Raw genomic sequence first — 16,379 nt, forward strand, 5'->3', positions numbered from 1 at the left:
CTGGGGTATGAAGCAAATCTCAACAAATTTCAAGATGATCTTTTTTAGGATATGTTTTTTGACCTTTGTTTAATTAAAGCATAAAACAGCAACTAAAAGATACTTAGGAAATCCCCAAAGAGTTGGAAATTTTTTAAAGTCAATATTAAAAATGTGAAATATCTTGATTGAATAAATACAAAAATATGACGTATTAATTTTAGGGTGCCTCTAAATGTAATTTTAAAAGAAATTTATATCTTAAATACACATAGTAGAAAAGGAAAAGGGTAAAAAATTATATAAATATCTTGTGTAAGTAGAAAAGGAGCAACATATTAAGCTCAAAAATGTAGAAGGTAGGAAACAGGAAGAGCAAAAATTGATAAAATAGAAAACACAGTAATGTAACTACTACCAAAATTGAGACACAGAATATAGTATTGTCCCCAAAGTTTCTTCATGCTCCCTTCTAGTCAATCCCTCTCCTCACCTAAAAGGTCCTGGCAGTCACTGATATGTCTGTGTTCCTATATTTTGCCTTTTTAATAATGACTTATAAATGGAAGCATAAGGTATAGAGGTTTCTGAGTTCAGCTTTTTTCATTCAGCAGAATTCACATGCTGCTCTTCCACATTGTTGCATGTGTTGGTGTTTCTCCTTTTGATTGCTCAGTAGATTCCATTTCATGAATCTACCACTTTTTAATTCATTCATCAGCTGAAAGACATTGATTATAGTTTTCAGAAATTAAGAATTAAGCAACATGTACAGCTTTTGGTATAAATATTAGTTTCATTTCTCTTGGATAAATTCCTAGCATTGGGCTGCTGGTAAGTGTATATTTAACTTCATAGGAAGTTGCCAAACACCTTTCCAGGGTGACTGTAACACTTCACACTTTCAGCAGCGATGCCCCAGCTCTGCGCCCTTGTCTCCTTGTCAGCCCTTGGTGTTCTCAGGTTTTGTTTTGTTTTTAAGCTTTTCTGGTAAACATGAAGTGGTATCAGATTGTAATTTTGATTTGAAATATCTAATGATTAATAATGTTGAGCATATTTTCCTGTGTATATTATATTATCTAATTATCCTCTTTGCTAAAGGTCATTCAAATCATGTGCCCATATTTTAATTGGGTATACAGTAGTCCCTCTCTGTATCGTGGTTCACTTATTGCAGCCCCACTGTATTGCGGGATTTTTTAAAATATTATATTGAATTATTTATCGCAGATTTTTTGCAATATTGCAGCATTTTGTGGTACTGTATACGTATGTTGTTAAAGTTACATAGGTTTAAGAGTGTAGAATATGTTTAAGAACATAAGCAATGTTTATAAAAGTATGGAAAAGGTTAATAAGGGAGTGGGAAAGGTTAATAAGGACTGGGAACAGTTTATAAGTGTGTGAGAGGGTTTATAAAGCCTTAAAATATATATAAATACTAAAATAAATGTAACGTTCCTACTTCGCGGATTTTCACCTGTCACGGGGAGGGGTCTGGAATGTAATACCCGTGATAAGTGAGGGAATACTGTACTTTTTATTATTGATATTTGAGAGTAGTTTGTGTATCCTTGATGCAAGTCCTTTATCCTATATGTGTTTTGCAAATTGTTTTCTATTAGCTTATTGTTTATTTTCTATTTTTTCAACAGTATTTTTTATAGCAGATTGAATTTTTATAACATCAAATTTATCAATATTTTATTTTATGGCTTGCACATTTAAGCAACCATTGCCTAATGTAAAGTCATAAGGATTTCCTGTGTTTTATTGTAGAAGTTTTATAGTTTTAGGTTTTGTATTTAGATCTGTGATCCATTTAGAATAAAATATGTATATGTTGTGAAGTATGGTTCAAGGTTTATTTTTTGGATATGGATATCCAATTACTCTAGTACAAGTTTGTTGAAAGGATTATCCTTTCTCCGTTGAATTACTATAGCATCTTGTTGAAAGTTAATTGACTTTGTATTTGGAGATGCACTGTCTTAATTACTATAATTTCACAGTAAGCTATGAAGACAAATGATGTGAATATTTCAACTTTATAAAACATCATTTTGCTGTTCTAGTTATTTTGCTTTATCATGTAAATTTTAGAATCCCTTTGTCAATTCTACCAAAACAAAACCTTGCTGGAATTCTGATTGAATTTGTGTTCTATTTATATGATAGAGCAAAAGTAGGTTTATGGTTATGAGTAGCTGAAACAGTTTGTTCTTGTATTATTATTTACTAATTATTGTATTATTTTCCATACGAACAACTGTAAACCTGCTTTTGCCCCACCTATATAAATCAATTTGGAAAAAACTGGCATTCTAAAAATATTGAATATGCCAATGCATAAATACAATCTGTTTCAACATTTATTTAGGTTTTATTTGATATCTCTCCTCAATATTTTGTAGTTTACTTAATGTAAATCTTGTAAATATTTTCTTAGATTTATACCTAAGTATTTTATAGCTTACGATGCTATTGTAATAATACTGTTATATTAATTTCAATTTCCAATGGTTCCAATATATCTAAATACAAGAATTTTGTCTTTTGGCTTTGTAGTCCATGACATTGTTCAACTTACTCAGTATTTTTTTTTATAGTTATTTGGAGATTTTCTGTTTGTTGTCTGCAAAAAGTGTTATTTCTTTTTTTGCTATGTATAGGCCTCATATTTACTTTTCTCACCCTTTTGCAGTCTTTAGGAATTCTAGTACAATGTTTAATAGACATAGGGAGAATAAATATTATTGCCTTTATTATGTTGTTATATAAGACCATTAAGTATGATATAAACTATAGGTTTTTATAGATTCTTTTTATAATATTAAAAAAGTTCTTTTTAATCCCTAATTTTAAGGTTGTTTTTTAAAATCATAAATGAATGTTGAAGTTTTTAAAATACCTTTCTGCATCTATCAAAGGTAAAGTTTTTCTCTTTAGTCTTTTGGTATGATAAATTACATGGATTTATTTTTAATGTTGAACCAAAATTGCATTATTGGGATCAAACTCTCTTTGTCATGATGTATTGGATTGGCAAAAATGGTCTGTATTTTTTTTTTCCATAAAATGAAAGACACACTTTTCATTTTCACCAATAACTTCATTTGTTTGACTATTTTGAGTACATCAGATATCTCCTACTATTGGCTTCTAGTGGGCGGAGGGCAGGGGTGCCGCTAACCGTGTGTTAATGCGTAAGACAGCCCCACAGCAAAGAATTATTTGACCAAAATGTCAATAGTACCAAGAAACTTTGCAAACCACTTTTGATGCATTCAGTCACAACACCTTCTCCATACACTGCATCAATCTTTTGTTAACTTTCAGTCGCATTTTTACCTTTATGGAAATGATAAAGCATAATATGCCAAAAATATTGTGCATTTTCTTCCATCTCCAATATTAAAATGGCTGCACAAAAATTCACCCATTTTGATGTTTTTTAAAAATGAATTCTGATACTGCAGCTGTCACAGTACAATCTAGCAAAATTGTTTTAAATGGAGTTAAAGACAACTAAGTATCTGCAGAGCCATCGTACAGAGAACTAAATGCACATTTAGTCCAACCCGATACTATCCTTTTCTACATATTGCAGGATTGAATTTGACATTTAATTTTTATTTTTGTATGTCTTTTATGTGTGTATGTGTGTGTTTGTGTGTTTGTATGTGTCAGGGCACTGTAAGGTGAGTTAGTATGTTCTTACTTTATTCTTGATTCAAAAATTTAATGAACTTGTTCATTTTATGAGCTAAAGTATTCTCATATCACTTACAATTTTGTTGCTGCATATATATATATTACATAAAAATTAATGTACTATAAGTTGTGTGATATTAGTAGCTATCCACAAATAAATCTTGAAATATATCACCTGCCTAAGGTTATTTTTCTATCAGTAGAGTAAAATTTAATGTTGAAAACTAATTTATATAATTCAGGTTATGTTAATTTTTTATCATAAAACATTTGAGTATAAGTATTTGATAAATGTACATCTGCAATTAAATTTTAAAATATCAATCAACATTATTAGATAAGTTGATAGACAGCAGTTGGTAAGGGATATTTGATGAAATAGCCCTTGCTTTTGGTAGAAAAATTGGCTAGAATATTTCATGTACTGTCATTCGTCTTTCCTTATTTGAGGTCATACTTACTTAAGTAACACTTCCTTTTCCTTTCTTTTTATTTTAAGATTTTATTTATTTAATTTTAGAGAAATGGGAAGGGAGGGAGAAAGACAGGGAGAGAAACATCAATGTGTTGTTGCTTCTTGTGTTGCCAACTAGGGACCCGGCCTGCACCCAGGCATGTGCCCTGACTGGGAATCAAACCAGCAACCCTTTGGTTCGCAGACTGGTGATCAATCCACTGAACCACACCAGCAAGGGCTTATAACACTTTCTATCCCATTCACAATTGTATTACTCTTTTTTAATTTGGACCCCAAAATATAAATAAATATGAGAGATACTTTTGTTCCTTCATATAGATGTTGTATGTGTATATTATACACATACATGTATTATACATCTATATATAGTATATTGATATATGCATGCATTATATATAGTATATATTTGTTAGAAAAGAAAATGCTATCAATCTTACATATTAGCATGGAGTGAGTGTTTCCAGGGTAATGAAAAGACTTGGTTGTTATATTCACTGGGATTATAGTACTAAGGAGCCTTATTACAAGACTAAAACACATACAGAGTACATATTCAGCAGCTGTAGGAATCTTGTCTTTAGCCTAAGCTTGTTTAATCTAAAACACAAACCTACCTAAGAGTTCTGAAGTCCCGATTAATGGTCCACCATTAATAGAGAATGAAAACATTCAAACTTGCTTCAATAAAAATTGCTGACAGGTGAATGCAAGGTGAGGTTTTTGGTATTATATGGTATCTGCTACTCAGATCCGTCTGATGTACCTTCAAATTTGAGACATATGAAGATGGAGTATATAATAAAACTGAAGAAGCTCTTTAGACACAAACACATTCTAAGACATCCACCATGGCATTGGCACTGATCTGATTTAATGGATTCTCTTTTCCTGGCACCCAGTGCTGTTATATCACCACATTCTAGTTTGTAGTTGTTGTTTTTTTTCTACTTAGAAATGTTCATAAAGAGAAATCACATAAATAAAAGTACTCATGATCTATATAATAATTACTGGGTATATATATAATGTGAAGTATTTTTGTTTTGTTGTTTTAGGCACATTCTTCTTTTTGATACACTAATATATGTGTTTGGTTTTAGGTTTCCTCAAGAACTAAACATGGGGAAAATAAGTGCTGAAATTATGTGGATGCTTTTTGCTCAGGATATGAAATATGCACTAGAAGGTAATTACAAATATCTATTCTTATTGGAACACACATTTTCATTAAATCATTATTTCATGCTCTTGGCTTTAAATCTAAGGAATTGATGAATTAAAACATTTAATGTTTCATATGGTAGTTCTATTTTTAATTTTGTGAAGAACCTCCTTAGTGTCTTCCACAGTGGCTGCACCTATTTACAATCCCAGCAACAGTGTACAAGGGTTCCTTTTTCTCCATGTCCTGGCCAACACTTGTTGATGATAACCATCTGACAGGTGTAAGGTGATATCTCAACATGGTTTTAATTTGTGTTTTCCTTATCATTAGTGATATTGAGCATCTTATCATATGTCTATTGGCCATCTGTATGTCCTCATTGAAGAAATGTCTATGTATTCATGTCTTCTGGCCATTTTTAAATTGGAATTTTTTTGGTGATAAGTTGTTTAAGTTGCTTATATATTTTGGATGTTTACCCTTTATTGGATGTATCATCACATGAAAAAAAGAAAAGCCCTGTTGTGAACACTTTAGTTCTAACATGTATTTCCACATTGTAGGAAGATAAATTCCTTGAAGTATTTAAAAGCAATAAGAAGTGTCAAATGGTCTAAGTTACAGGATCATAGTGAATATTTGTCTTGTAGGATAATGCTCAGTTGCAGGACTACTTTAGTAGTCTATTTAATATGGCCAGACCATATTGAGAGTATTAGTCCAGATACTCATCTGCATGGACTTGGAAATGGTTAGGCAGGTTAAAATCTGTCCAATGGCAAGGTTCTCCACCAGAAACTTCACTTTTAATAAATCTAAATCATACAGTGTGAAGCAGGGGAAACACAGCTCTGAGTTTAAATATATAAATAATCTATGAGCACTCACATGTTTAGAGTTGAAGATAGAACCATAAACCAGTCTATGGTTTCTGTCCTCTAGGAACTTATAATCTAGTAGAAAATTGTCTTTGCATTAAATATTGAGCCCCTAGAAGCTAAATTCACATAAGTACACTCAATGTGGAGGGTACAACAACGATCCAGAAAGCTGTGGTCCCCAGCCACAAGATTATGGAGAACAGCCACACATATGCAGACAATAGCAATAGAGGGTGATCAGGGCTGACGACGATGGAGTGTCTGGAGGAGAAGCACCTAAGTCAGACTTGAAAGAAGGGGACAAGGCAGACTTTCTAGGGAACTTCCTCTGAGGAAGTGTTAGCTTCACAGAGACCTGAAGCATAAGTAGTAGTGAGTTTGGGGAAGAGATAAGCAAGAAACATTTCTATCTTTCCTAGTAGAGGACAGAGCATTGGCAGTTAGAATGAGTGAAAGGAGAATTTGAGAACAGAGAACTCGGCAGGCCTGATGAGCCAGAAGCAGCGAGGAGTGAGCCTGGGGAAATTGGCAGGGGCCAGCATGCAGGCTGCGGTCCCTGGTGAAGAGGGTGAGTCCCTGGTGAAGAAGGTGAGTCCCTGGTGAAGAGAGTGAGTCCCTGGTGAAGAGGGTGAGTCTCTGCTTAGAGAAATGAGGGACTATAAAGAGACTTCATCAGGAACATGTCTTTTCAGATTGGCTACTTAGATAAAGCACTTTGCAGTATGGAAAATAGATTAATGGGGTGAGAATGATTCAGAGTTCATGCTCTTTGTGCCACTGTTTTTTAGCATTGCTAAAATGTAAGCTTGTTGCTAGGGGACACAGAAGGAACATAGAGAAGTTTTCCTTATGTGCAAAATAAGGTACACAGTAGACTATAATATCTATTTTTCTGGTAAAATCTGGATCTACCATCCCACAAATATAGAGGTTTGTCTAATACTTCAGATTGCACCAGAACTTCTCAGAGGGGCACACTCCATATTCTGCAATGAAGTGTTCTTTTTCTGTTGCTTTAATCAGTCCTGCTTTTTCTCTACCTCTGTCTCCGCCTCCTAGCAACCACGTCCTTTTATACCACTCTACTCTGACTGTTTCTTCAGAATCCAACAAATCTCTTAAGCCAGATAGGAACCACTAGTCCACTAGGCTAGTGAATTTCTTCAGATAGCATTTATTTCCCTAGTGCTATATCCTACACTCCCGTGCCCTCCTTGAATGTCTATCAGGCATCTCATAATTTATAGGGTCAATATGGAAGTCTGAATCTCCTCATTCAAAACCTGCTTCTTCCCACTGCCTGCCCCACTTCCCTGCTGCAATTATTGGCACCACGATTCCTGATTCCTGTAGATGCTTACTTAAGTTAAACCTGTAGTGTAGCGGATTCCTTTATTTTCCCCAGCACAGTAACTTTATTCCAGCTTTGGGTGTCCACTGCCTGGACTTCTCTTTCCACCAATCCTCAGAAGCAGCTGTATAGGGCTGAGCTTTATGTCACCTTCTCAGGATCTAAAGTCATTCCCAGGAATACCCTTATTTGAATCCTTCGCATAGCAACTAATTGCTATTTTTAATTTATTTTTTAGTGTTTATCTAGTTATTGAATATCTCTCATCTGTCTTCCTTGCCACAACGTAAAATTTTATCTACAATTTTTGCCACAATTTTTGCCAACATATCCATATTGACTAGAATGATGCCTAAAAAATAAAAGCTACTCAGTAACTATGTGTTGAATAAAAATGTACCAGGTAGTTACAACTCAATGGAGTAGTGAAAGTGGCAATGGAGAAGACTTTCACTTTGATCTGCTTTTGTTATGTGATCTTGGGAATCTTCCAGGGAGTCATTGTTCTCACCTGTAAATTTGAAGGTTCACATTCTGTCATTGGACTAGGCAATGGCAGGGAGGCTACTGCCCACCCTCCTGAGGAAATTGATTGATTTGAATTGTTCCAAGGTGGTACTGCCTGCCAGTGCACATTTTGTTTGAGTGCGGCCTATATCTTTGCTTACATAGTATCATGTGTGCAAACATGGATATTTTATGTTACTTTTACCTGTAAAAATATGTATTAATTTGAGAGATATAAGTGTAATATTCATGTTAAGAAATGTAAAGCTAAAATATTTAGTGTTTGTTTGAGAAAACAATGAAATTAGAAATGCTACATGTAAAGAATCTGTAACTTTGATCAGATGCTTATTGATTATAGGTTAATAATTTTGGCAATCATAGTATCCCAAAATACTGAGATTGTGTCATCAAAAATCAGGTCCAACATCAATAGTAATTAATAATTTTGTGATTATCTTACTTTTTTTGGAGACAAGAATCTCCTCCTTAACAAGGATTTTTTTATTAGTTTGACTTTTTAATTTTTTTGATAACTAATTCACATACCATACAGTCACCTGTATTCATATATTCACACACATTTTCAGGAAGACATGTAAAGGAGTAACTTGGATTGCAGTTCATGGTTTATGGATCTTCTTCCACAGATGAAAGGGCTTTTGAGTGCAAGGACGTATTTGTCACCATTGTATTTATTGAATCTTAAAAGAAACTCAATATGTGCTTGTTTATATGAATCAAATTGCAAATGTGACAACCCAATACAAAGAACCTTGGAGACAAGGCCTGAACACTTGTCATGTTCAAACTTAAAATTTGTAGTATTGCAAGTTGGGAGGCAGCAAGAGTTCTGATGCCAAGAAACACAATTTCAGAAAGCTTTGTCCCTTATGAGCTGCACAACCTTGGACAATTTATGCATAACCTCTCCAAACTTTGGTTCTCTTTCCTATAAAAGAGTAACAAAGCTCCCAGGTTGGTGTGAGGATCACCTGGCATATTTAATGTACTTTGCAAACTCTAAAGCACTATGCTAATGGGAGGAGAACATTGTTATTATTAAGTAAGGGGAGAATTTCAGTTTCAAAACAACCTCCTTTAGGGGTCATTTAAAGTTTAAACTCCTAGGAGAGTGTTCACAAATGCATGCATATCTGTCCACTACCTCTCCAGCCTTCTCTTTCATCATTTCAAACTAATAGTTTCCTTCAATAAATGACTGTGCACTTTTTTTTATAGGAATAACAATTATTAAAGAAAATGAAGACGTAGGGTACCTCACAGAGAAGAGGACATATACTTTTTTTAAATCATTTTTTATTGTTATTCTATAACAGTTGTCCCATTTTCCCCCTTTGCCCTACTCTGCCTATCCCATGCCCTGTTCCCACGGTCAATTCTCATTTTGTACATGTCTGTGGGTCATTCACACATGTTCTTTGTCTCGTCCCTTCCCCTTCTTTCCACCATTATCCCCTTCGCCTCTGGTCACTTTCAGTCTGTTCCATGTCTCCATACCTGTGGTTCTATTTTGTTCATTAGATTCCTCTTATAGGTGAGATCATATGGTATTTTTCTTTCACTGACTAGCTTATTTCGCTTAGCATAATAGTCTCCAGTTCCATCCATGCTGTCACCAAAGGTAAGAGTTCCTTCTTTCTTTCTGCTTTGTAGTATTTCATTATGTAAATGTACCACAGTTTTTGATCCAGTCATTTACTGATGGACACTTAGGCTGCTTCCAGCACTTAGCTATTGTAAATAGTGATACTATGAACATAGGGATGCATGAGTTCTTTTGAACTGGTAATTTGGGATTCTTGGGGTATATTCCCAGCAATAGAATCACTAGGTCAAAAGACAGTTCCACTTTTAGTTTTTTAAGGAATTCCATACTGTTTTCCACAGTGTTTGCACCAGTCTGCATTCCCACCAACAGTGCAAGAGAGTCTCCTTTTCCCACATCCTCTCCAGCACTTGTTGTTTGTTGATTTGTTGATGGTGGCCATTCTGACCAGTGTGACGTGGTATCTCATTGCGTTTTTAATTTGCACCTCTCTGATGGCTAGTGATACTGAGCATCTTTTCATATGTCAGTGGGCCATCTCTGTGTCTTTCTTGGAGAAGCATCTATTCATATCCTTTGCTCATTTTAAATTGGATTATTTGTCCTCCTGGTGTTGAGTCATATGAGTTCTATATATGTTTTAGAGATCAAACCCCTGTCTGAGGAATCATTGACAAATATGTTCTCCCATACGGTTGGTTCCCTTTTCATTTTGCTGATATTTTATTTAGCTGAGCAGAAGCTTTTCAGTTTGTTATAGTACCATTTGTTTATTTTTTCCTTTATTTCCCTTGCCCTAGCAGATATATCAGTAAAAATACTTCTATGTGGAATATCTGAAATTATCCTGCCTATGTTTTTATCTAGGACTTTTATGGTGTCATGACTTATATTTAAGTCTTTTATACATTTTTAGTTTATTCTGGTGTATGATGTAAGTTGGTGACCTAGTTTCTTTCTTTCTTTCTTTCTTTTTTTTTTTTTTTTTTTTTTTTTTTTTTTTTGCATATACCAGTCCAGTTCTCCCAACACCATTTATTGAAGAGGCTATCTTTGCTCCATCGTATGCTTCTTCCCCCTTTGTCAAATATTAACTGACTGTAGAGACTTGAGTTTATGTCTGGGCTCTCTATTCTGTTCCATTGATCTATATGCCTGCTCTTACGCTAGTACCAGACTGTTTTGATTACAGTGGCCTTGTAGTATAGTTTGTTATTGGGTATCATGATCCCTCCTACTTTGTTCTTCTTTCTTGAGACTGCTGATGCTATTCAGGGTCTTTTTTGGTTCCATATAAATTTTTGAAATATTTATTCTGAATCTGTGAAATATGCCATTGGTAATTGCATTGAATCTATAGATTGCTTTGGGCAGTATGGACATTTTAATGATGTTAATTCTTCCAATTCATGAACACAGTATATGCTTCCATTTTTTTGTATCTTTCTTGATTTCTTTCTTCAGTGTTCTATAGTTTTCTGAGTAGAGGTCTTTTACCTCCTTGGTCAAATTTATTTCTAGTTATTTTATTTTTCTTGTTGCTATAATAAATGGGATTTTTTCCTATTTTCTGTGTCTGATATTTTATTGTTGGTGTGCAAAAATGCTATCAATTTCTGAATATTGACTTTGTATCCTGCTATTTTGTTAAATTTGCTTATTAGGTTGAGTAGTTTTTGGTGGAGGCAATAGGGTTTTCTATGTACACTATCATGTGACATCCAAATAATCACAGTTTTACCTCCTTTCAAATTTGGATGCCTTTTATTTCTTTTTCTTGTCTGATCTCTGCAGCTAAAACTTCTTATTCTTATGTTGAATAAGAGTGGTGAGAGTGGACACCCTTGTCTTTTCCTGGTCTTAAGGGGAAAGCTTTTAGTTTTTGCCTATTGAGTATAATGTTGGCTATAGGTTTCTCATATATGGTTTTTATTATGTTGAGGCATGCTCCCTAAGTCTCAAATAAACAACTTAACCCTATATCTAAAAGAATTGGAGGAACAATAAGAAACAATGCCCAGAGAAAGTAGAAGGAAGGAAATAATAAAGATCAGAGCAGAATTAAATGACATAGAGACTAAAAGAAAAATTCAAAGAATCAACAAATCCAGGAGCTGATTCTTTGAAAAGATAAACAAAATTGAAAACCTTTAACCAGATACATCAAGGAAAAAAGAGAGAGGACCCAAATAAATAATATCATAAGTGAAAGAGGAGTTACTACCAACAGCACAGAAATACATTGGATTTTATGAAATTACTATGAACAACTATCTGCCAAAAAATTGGACAACCTTGGTGAAATGGACAAATTTCTAGAAATATACAATCTGCCAAAACTGACTCAAAAAGCAGAAAGCCTGAATAGACTGGTAACAATGAGTGAAATGGAAGCAGTAATAAAAAAAAACTCCTAGCACACAAAAGTACTGAACTGGAAGCTTCACAGGTGAATTTTACCAAACATTTAAGGGAGAACTAACTTCTATCCTTCTCAAGCTATTCCAGAAAATTCAAGAAGCGGAAGACTCCCAAACTGTTTTTACGAGGCCAGTATCATCCTAATTCCAAAACCAGGTAAAGACACAACAAAGAAAGAAAACTACAGGCCAATATCTCTGATTAATATAGATGCTAAAATCCTCAACAAAATACTTGCAGTTCAGATTCAGAAATACATTAAAACAATCATACATCATGATCAAGTAGGATTCATCCCAGGGTTGCAAGGGTGGTATAATATTTGCAAATCAATAAATGTAATAAACCACATAAACAAAATGAGGAACAAAAATCAACATGATCATATCAATAGATGCTGAAAAAGCATTTGATAAAATCCAGTACCCATTTATGGTAAAAAAAAAAAAAAAAAAAAAAAAACACTCAGCAAAGAAGGCATATACTAAAAACACTACTCTGGCAGGCTCTTTTGCACAATAGTAATGTTCTTACTCTCTATTTGCTTTCTAGTATGTTGTTAAAATTACTTGATGATAGAGTAGTACTTCAGGCTATTGACCTAGGAAGACTCTGTGTTGTTATTATATAATTTGAGCTACATAGTTCATTTTGCGATGAAAGTATCTGATGAAGTAAAGTTGATGGAAAACAGCCAGAGAGAATTTATGCACTTGCAGATGTTTGATGCAGCTCTTTGCTATACTGCATGAACTCAGCAGCTGCTATGAAAGAAATAATCTAATTTAAAGAATAAAACATTATTTGCCCGACTTTACTCAGTCTGTATGAGCCAACTTATTTTGCTTACACATTTCACATGAGTCACCTTGCAAGTTTAATAAACAGTAACTTATTTGATCACTATGCTGATAACTTGTGAATGAAATCAGAATAAGTATTTTACAGAATTTTTTAAAGATCTACACTGTGGAAAAAGAATGCATAGAATTTTTTTAAAGGCTCAGATAAAATGTCGTATTTTATAGTGAAATAAAGTTAGTTTTGAAAAATTTTTTTGAAGAATTTATTTTAAGGACTTTATAGTCTAGTCTGGCAAGTACAGACAGGTGCTTTATAGTAAATTAGACCTAGGTTTAAATTTAGACTCTGCATTTTTCCATTTATATTTTAGTTATGATTTTGGAGAATTTATAAAACAATCATTAAGCCTCAATTTCAACATTAGCAAATGAGATGCAAAAATACCTACTCTATAAAGTTATTATAAGGAGAAAGAAAGACACAGACAGACAGATAAGAAGGTTAGAGGAGATAGTTTCCTAGCACATAATGGTTAGGATTTGTTGAGTATTTATTATGACAGTTTTGAGGATTATAATTTAGAAAACAAGAACTTGGAGGAAATTTATAATACCATCAAAATGTCTAGATGCCTATAAGTGACTGAAATGTTTAATTGTCAATTCCAATTGAGTACAGGTATTGTGCTTGTCATCTTGGTATCGACCGAAATTTATTGCCTGACAATTCATAAATCAGATCATTCCTGTTCAGGGCATAGATTGTGTAGCTAGAACTGTCTTCAGAGTCTTTATTAAGAGCAGTGGTTATGGATTTAATGATGCCTTTTAACCCTGTTGCCAGATATGTTGCCCCCAGAATACAACAAGGATGCCAGCCTGTTAAATCAAGCATGCCTTTGTCTGGGGACAGCCAACTGACCTGGAGTCTGCACGATCCTTCCCCAAGTGGGAAGGCCACCCTCCCCTCCATACCCCCACTCTTATTAGGGATTTCTGGACCCAAGGGGAGGTAGAACGACGACCATGTCCAGCTTGAAGCAGCTAGAGGAGCATGGAACTTTTGCCCATTGATTGTCCTTTATAAGATTATAAAGGGTCTTAAATATGAGAAGGGGTATTGTTACAGAGCAGGGGTCACCCCCCCAAAGTTAATTAATTAATTTTTTTTTTAAAAAGCAAACCTTGCTAGGTAGGCCTCAAGATAACAACCAGATGATGGTGGTTTCTAATTAATTATTCTGTAAAAGAGTGCTTGGAAATACTTAAAACATTAATTTTTAGTTGGGGTTTGTGGTGGGGCTTCAAGTCATATTCTGAAATTACATCCACCTTTAGGAGTAAGTGTGATGGGACAGTGGTATCCCAAGCATTTTCCGAGTTCTCAGATAAATTTTGGATAGATAAACAAAAGTCACATAAAAAATGAGTTAAAAATTATTGTTTTATTTAATTAACTGAGGCAGAGGCAGAATTAATTATAATATGTAAAGCACAATCATATTAAATCTAGAATCAGAAAAGTCTCCCAAATCAGTGCTCCTCAAACTTTCATGTGCACACAGATTACCTGGGTGTCTTGTTAGAAGGCAGATTCTGAATGAGTAGTCGTGTGTGTGTGTGTGTGTGTGTGTGTGTGTGTGTGTGTGTGTGTGTAGGGGGCGATTATCTTCATTTCTAACAAAATATGAGATGGTGCTCAGGCAGCTCCTTGGTATCCTACACACTGAGTAGCAGCAGAGCTTTAACACTGCTGTTATAGTAATGTGTTAGTTCTGGACATTCTGTTTTTATCACAAATCTGCTTAGTTATGTTGGACCTCACCAATATGGGAGAATTCTCAGACTACCCTTGTCTCATCATCCCAATAAGCACAACTGTTGCCATTAACTTTGCCCTCACAGGTTTTTATGCACTATCTTCTCTTGACTTACAAATTTGAATATTTACATATAACTACCTTCAGAAAGTTCTTTTCTCTCTTCATACTTACTTTTAGGCTCTTCTCTCAAAGAAATATGCTCTGTTTCTATTTACCTTCACCCAATCAGGTCTCAGGCCACCCTGTATGTTTAAGATCATTGCCCTTGACTTGTAGCCACAAAGACAATGAGAACACAAAGACATTGTCACATCTCTCCTGATCTTGTTTAGTACCTTGGCTGTGCCAAAAGAACTGATTTGTTGCCCTGTGTATTTCTCTAGCCTGGCTTAGAGTATTCTCATACTTAACATCTATCTGGTCTACCCCATATTTGATCTACCTCACACTTCTCAATTTTTTGGTCTACCTATCAACAGTTTTCTGCTGAGGCTTAAGTCTACCTTCACAAACCACTGGTTGTCATTTATCTAGATCCTCATTATTTGGTAGAAAATGTTGGATTCAGACTAAATATCTACAATGAATGAAACCTCCCTTGAAACAACCTATTTATTTTCTCCTATTTCTTATTTTTAATCTTTTTTCACTTTACCACAATAATGGACATTAAAGATATAAATTTTATTCCCAAATTCTAGTCTCTTTTCACTTCAGAGACTATGGATGGAGCCAAGATTGATAACACTGTGTTAAGGAGCTCTCTGGCCTCCTTTTCTTACAGCAGTATTTCTCAACCTGCTTGGTGTTTCTTTCCTGTTTCAACATACCTCAAAGGTACAGGACCATAAATAATAAGGATGTTGGTGTTTCTTAGCCAAGGAGAAAGGGTAGATGGCTTTTCCCCATCTTGTTGAGAATCATCAGTATTACTTTTGTCCAGAAACAAAATACTATTGAAAGACTCAAAGAAGTAACACAACACATGTATGAAGTATTAACTTTTAATGGATAATGTCTTATACCTGAAAAAACTCTATTCTGTATGCCATACAGAATTCTGTATGGTTAATAAGTCATTTGCCTATTCTTAAAGTAAGTTGTTTGCTGATCTTATAAAATAGCATCATAATCCAATGGCCTAAGCTAAAATTTGGGAAGTCATGGTTGACTTCTTTCCCTCTACAGCATCCAGTTAGCAAATCTATACTATAAGCTCTATATCTGAAACTTTCCTCAATAATTTTCCTCCTATGCTTCTTATGAATGTCCTTGGTAAGACATATCACCTTCCCTGCTCCCACCTTAAATGATATAGTTCTTTCTTCATAGATGCCTCCCTGACCACTGGATAAAGTCCCAATTCCTTAGCATAGCCTAGACTAGTACCCTACTCTCTGTACCTGATTTTAGCCCTAGTGCTAATACTTTTCCCATACACATACTATATGTTCTAGCTACTTCCAACTATTTAAAATTTCCCTGAAATCTTTACATAAGTTTCTGCCTCAGGAAATTGTGCATTATCCACTCAACCCACCCAAGCTTTTCCTTACTTACCACTCCTAGCAAAAACATGTGTCTTTCAAAGTCCAATTCAAATGTTGCTTCCTCTGTTAAGTTTTCCCTGAGAATCTCAGAGAGAGAGAAATAAGTATTTCTTCCCTAGTCTCCCATAATACTT

General features: G+C 34.5%; 1 protein-coding gene across 1 annotated transcript in view; it reads left to right on the forward strand.

The window, feature by feature from the left end:
* UNC13C (unc-13 homolog C) overlaps positions 1–16,379 on the forward strand; it is a 496,691-nt gene that overhangs the window by 329,344 nt on the left and 150,968 nt on the right. The window contains exon 18 of the mRNA XM_090270625.1: positions 5,275–5,360. Within this exon, the coding sequence (XP_090126751.1) occupies positions 5,275–5,360 (86 nt within the window). The remainder of the gene's footprint in view (positions 1–5,274; positions 5,361–16,379) is intronic.

The sequence above is a fragment of the Furipterus horrens genome, unplaced genomic scaffold (genome assembly GCF_987537825.1).
Source record: "Furipterus horrens unplaced genomic scaffold, mFurHor1.1.pri manual_scaffold_3, whole genome shotgun sequence".
NCBI lineage: Eukaryota > Metazoa > Chordata > Mammalia > Chiroptera > Furipteridae > Furipterus > Furipterus horrens.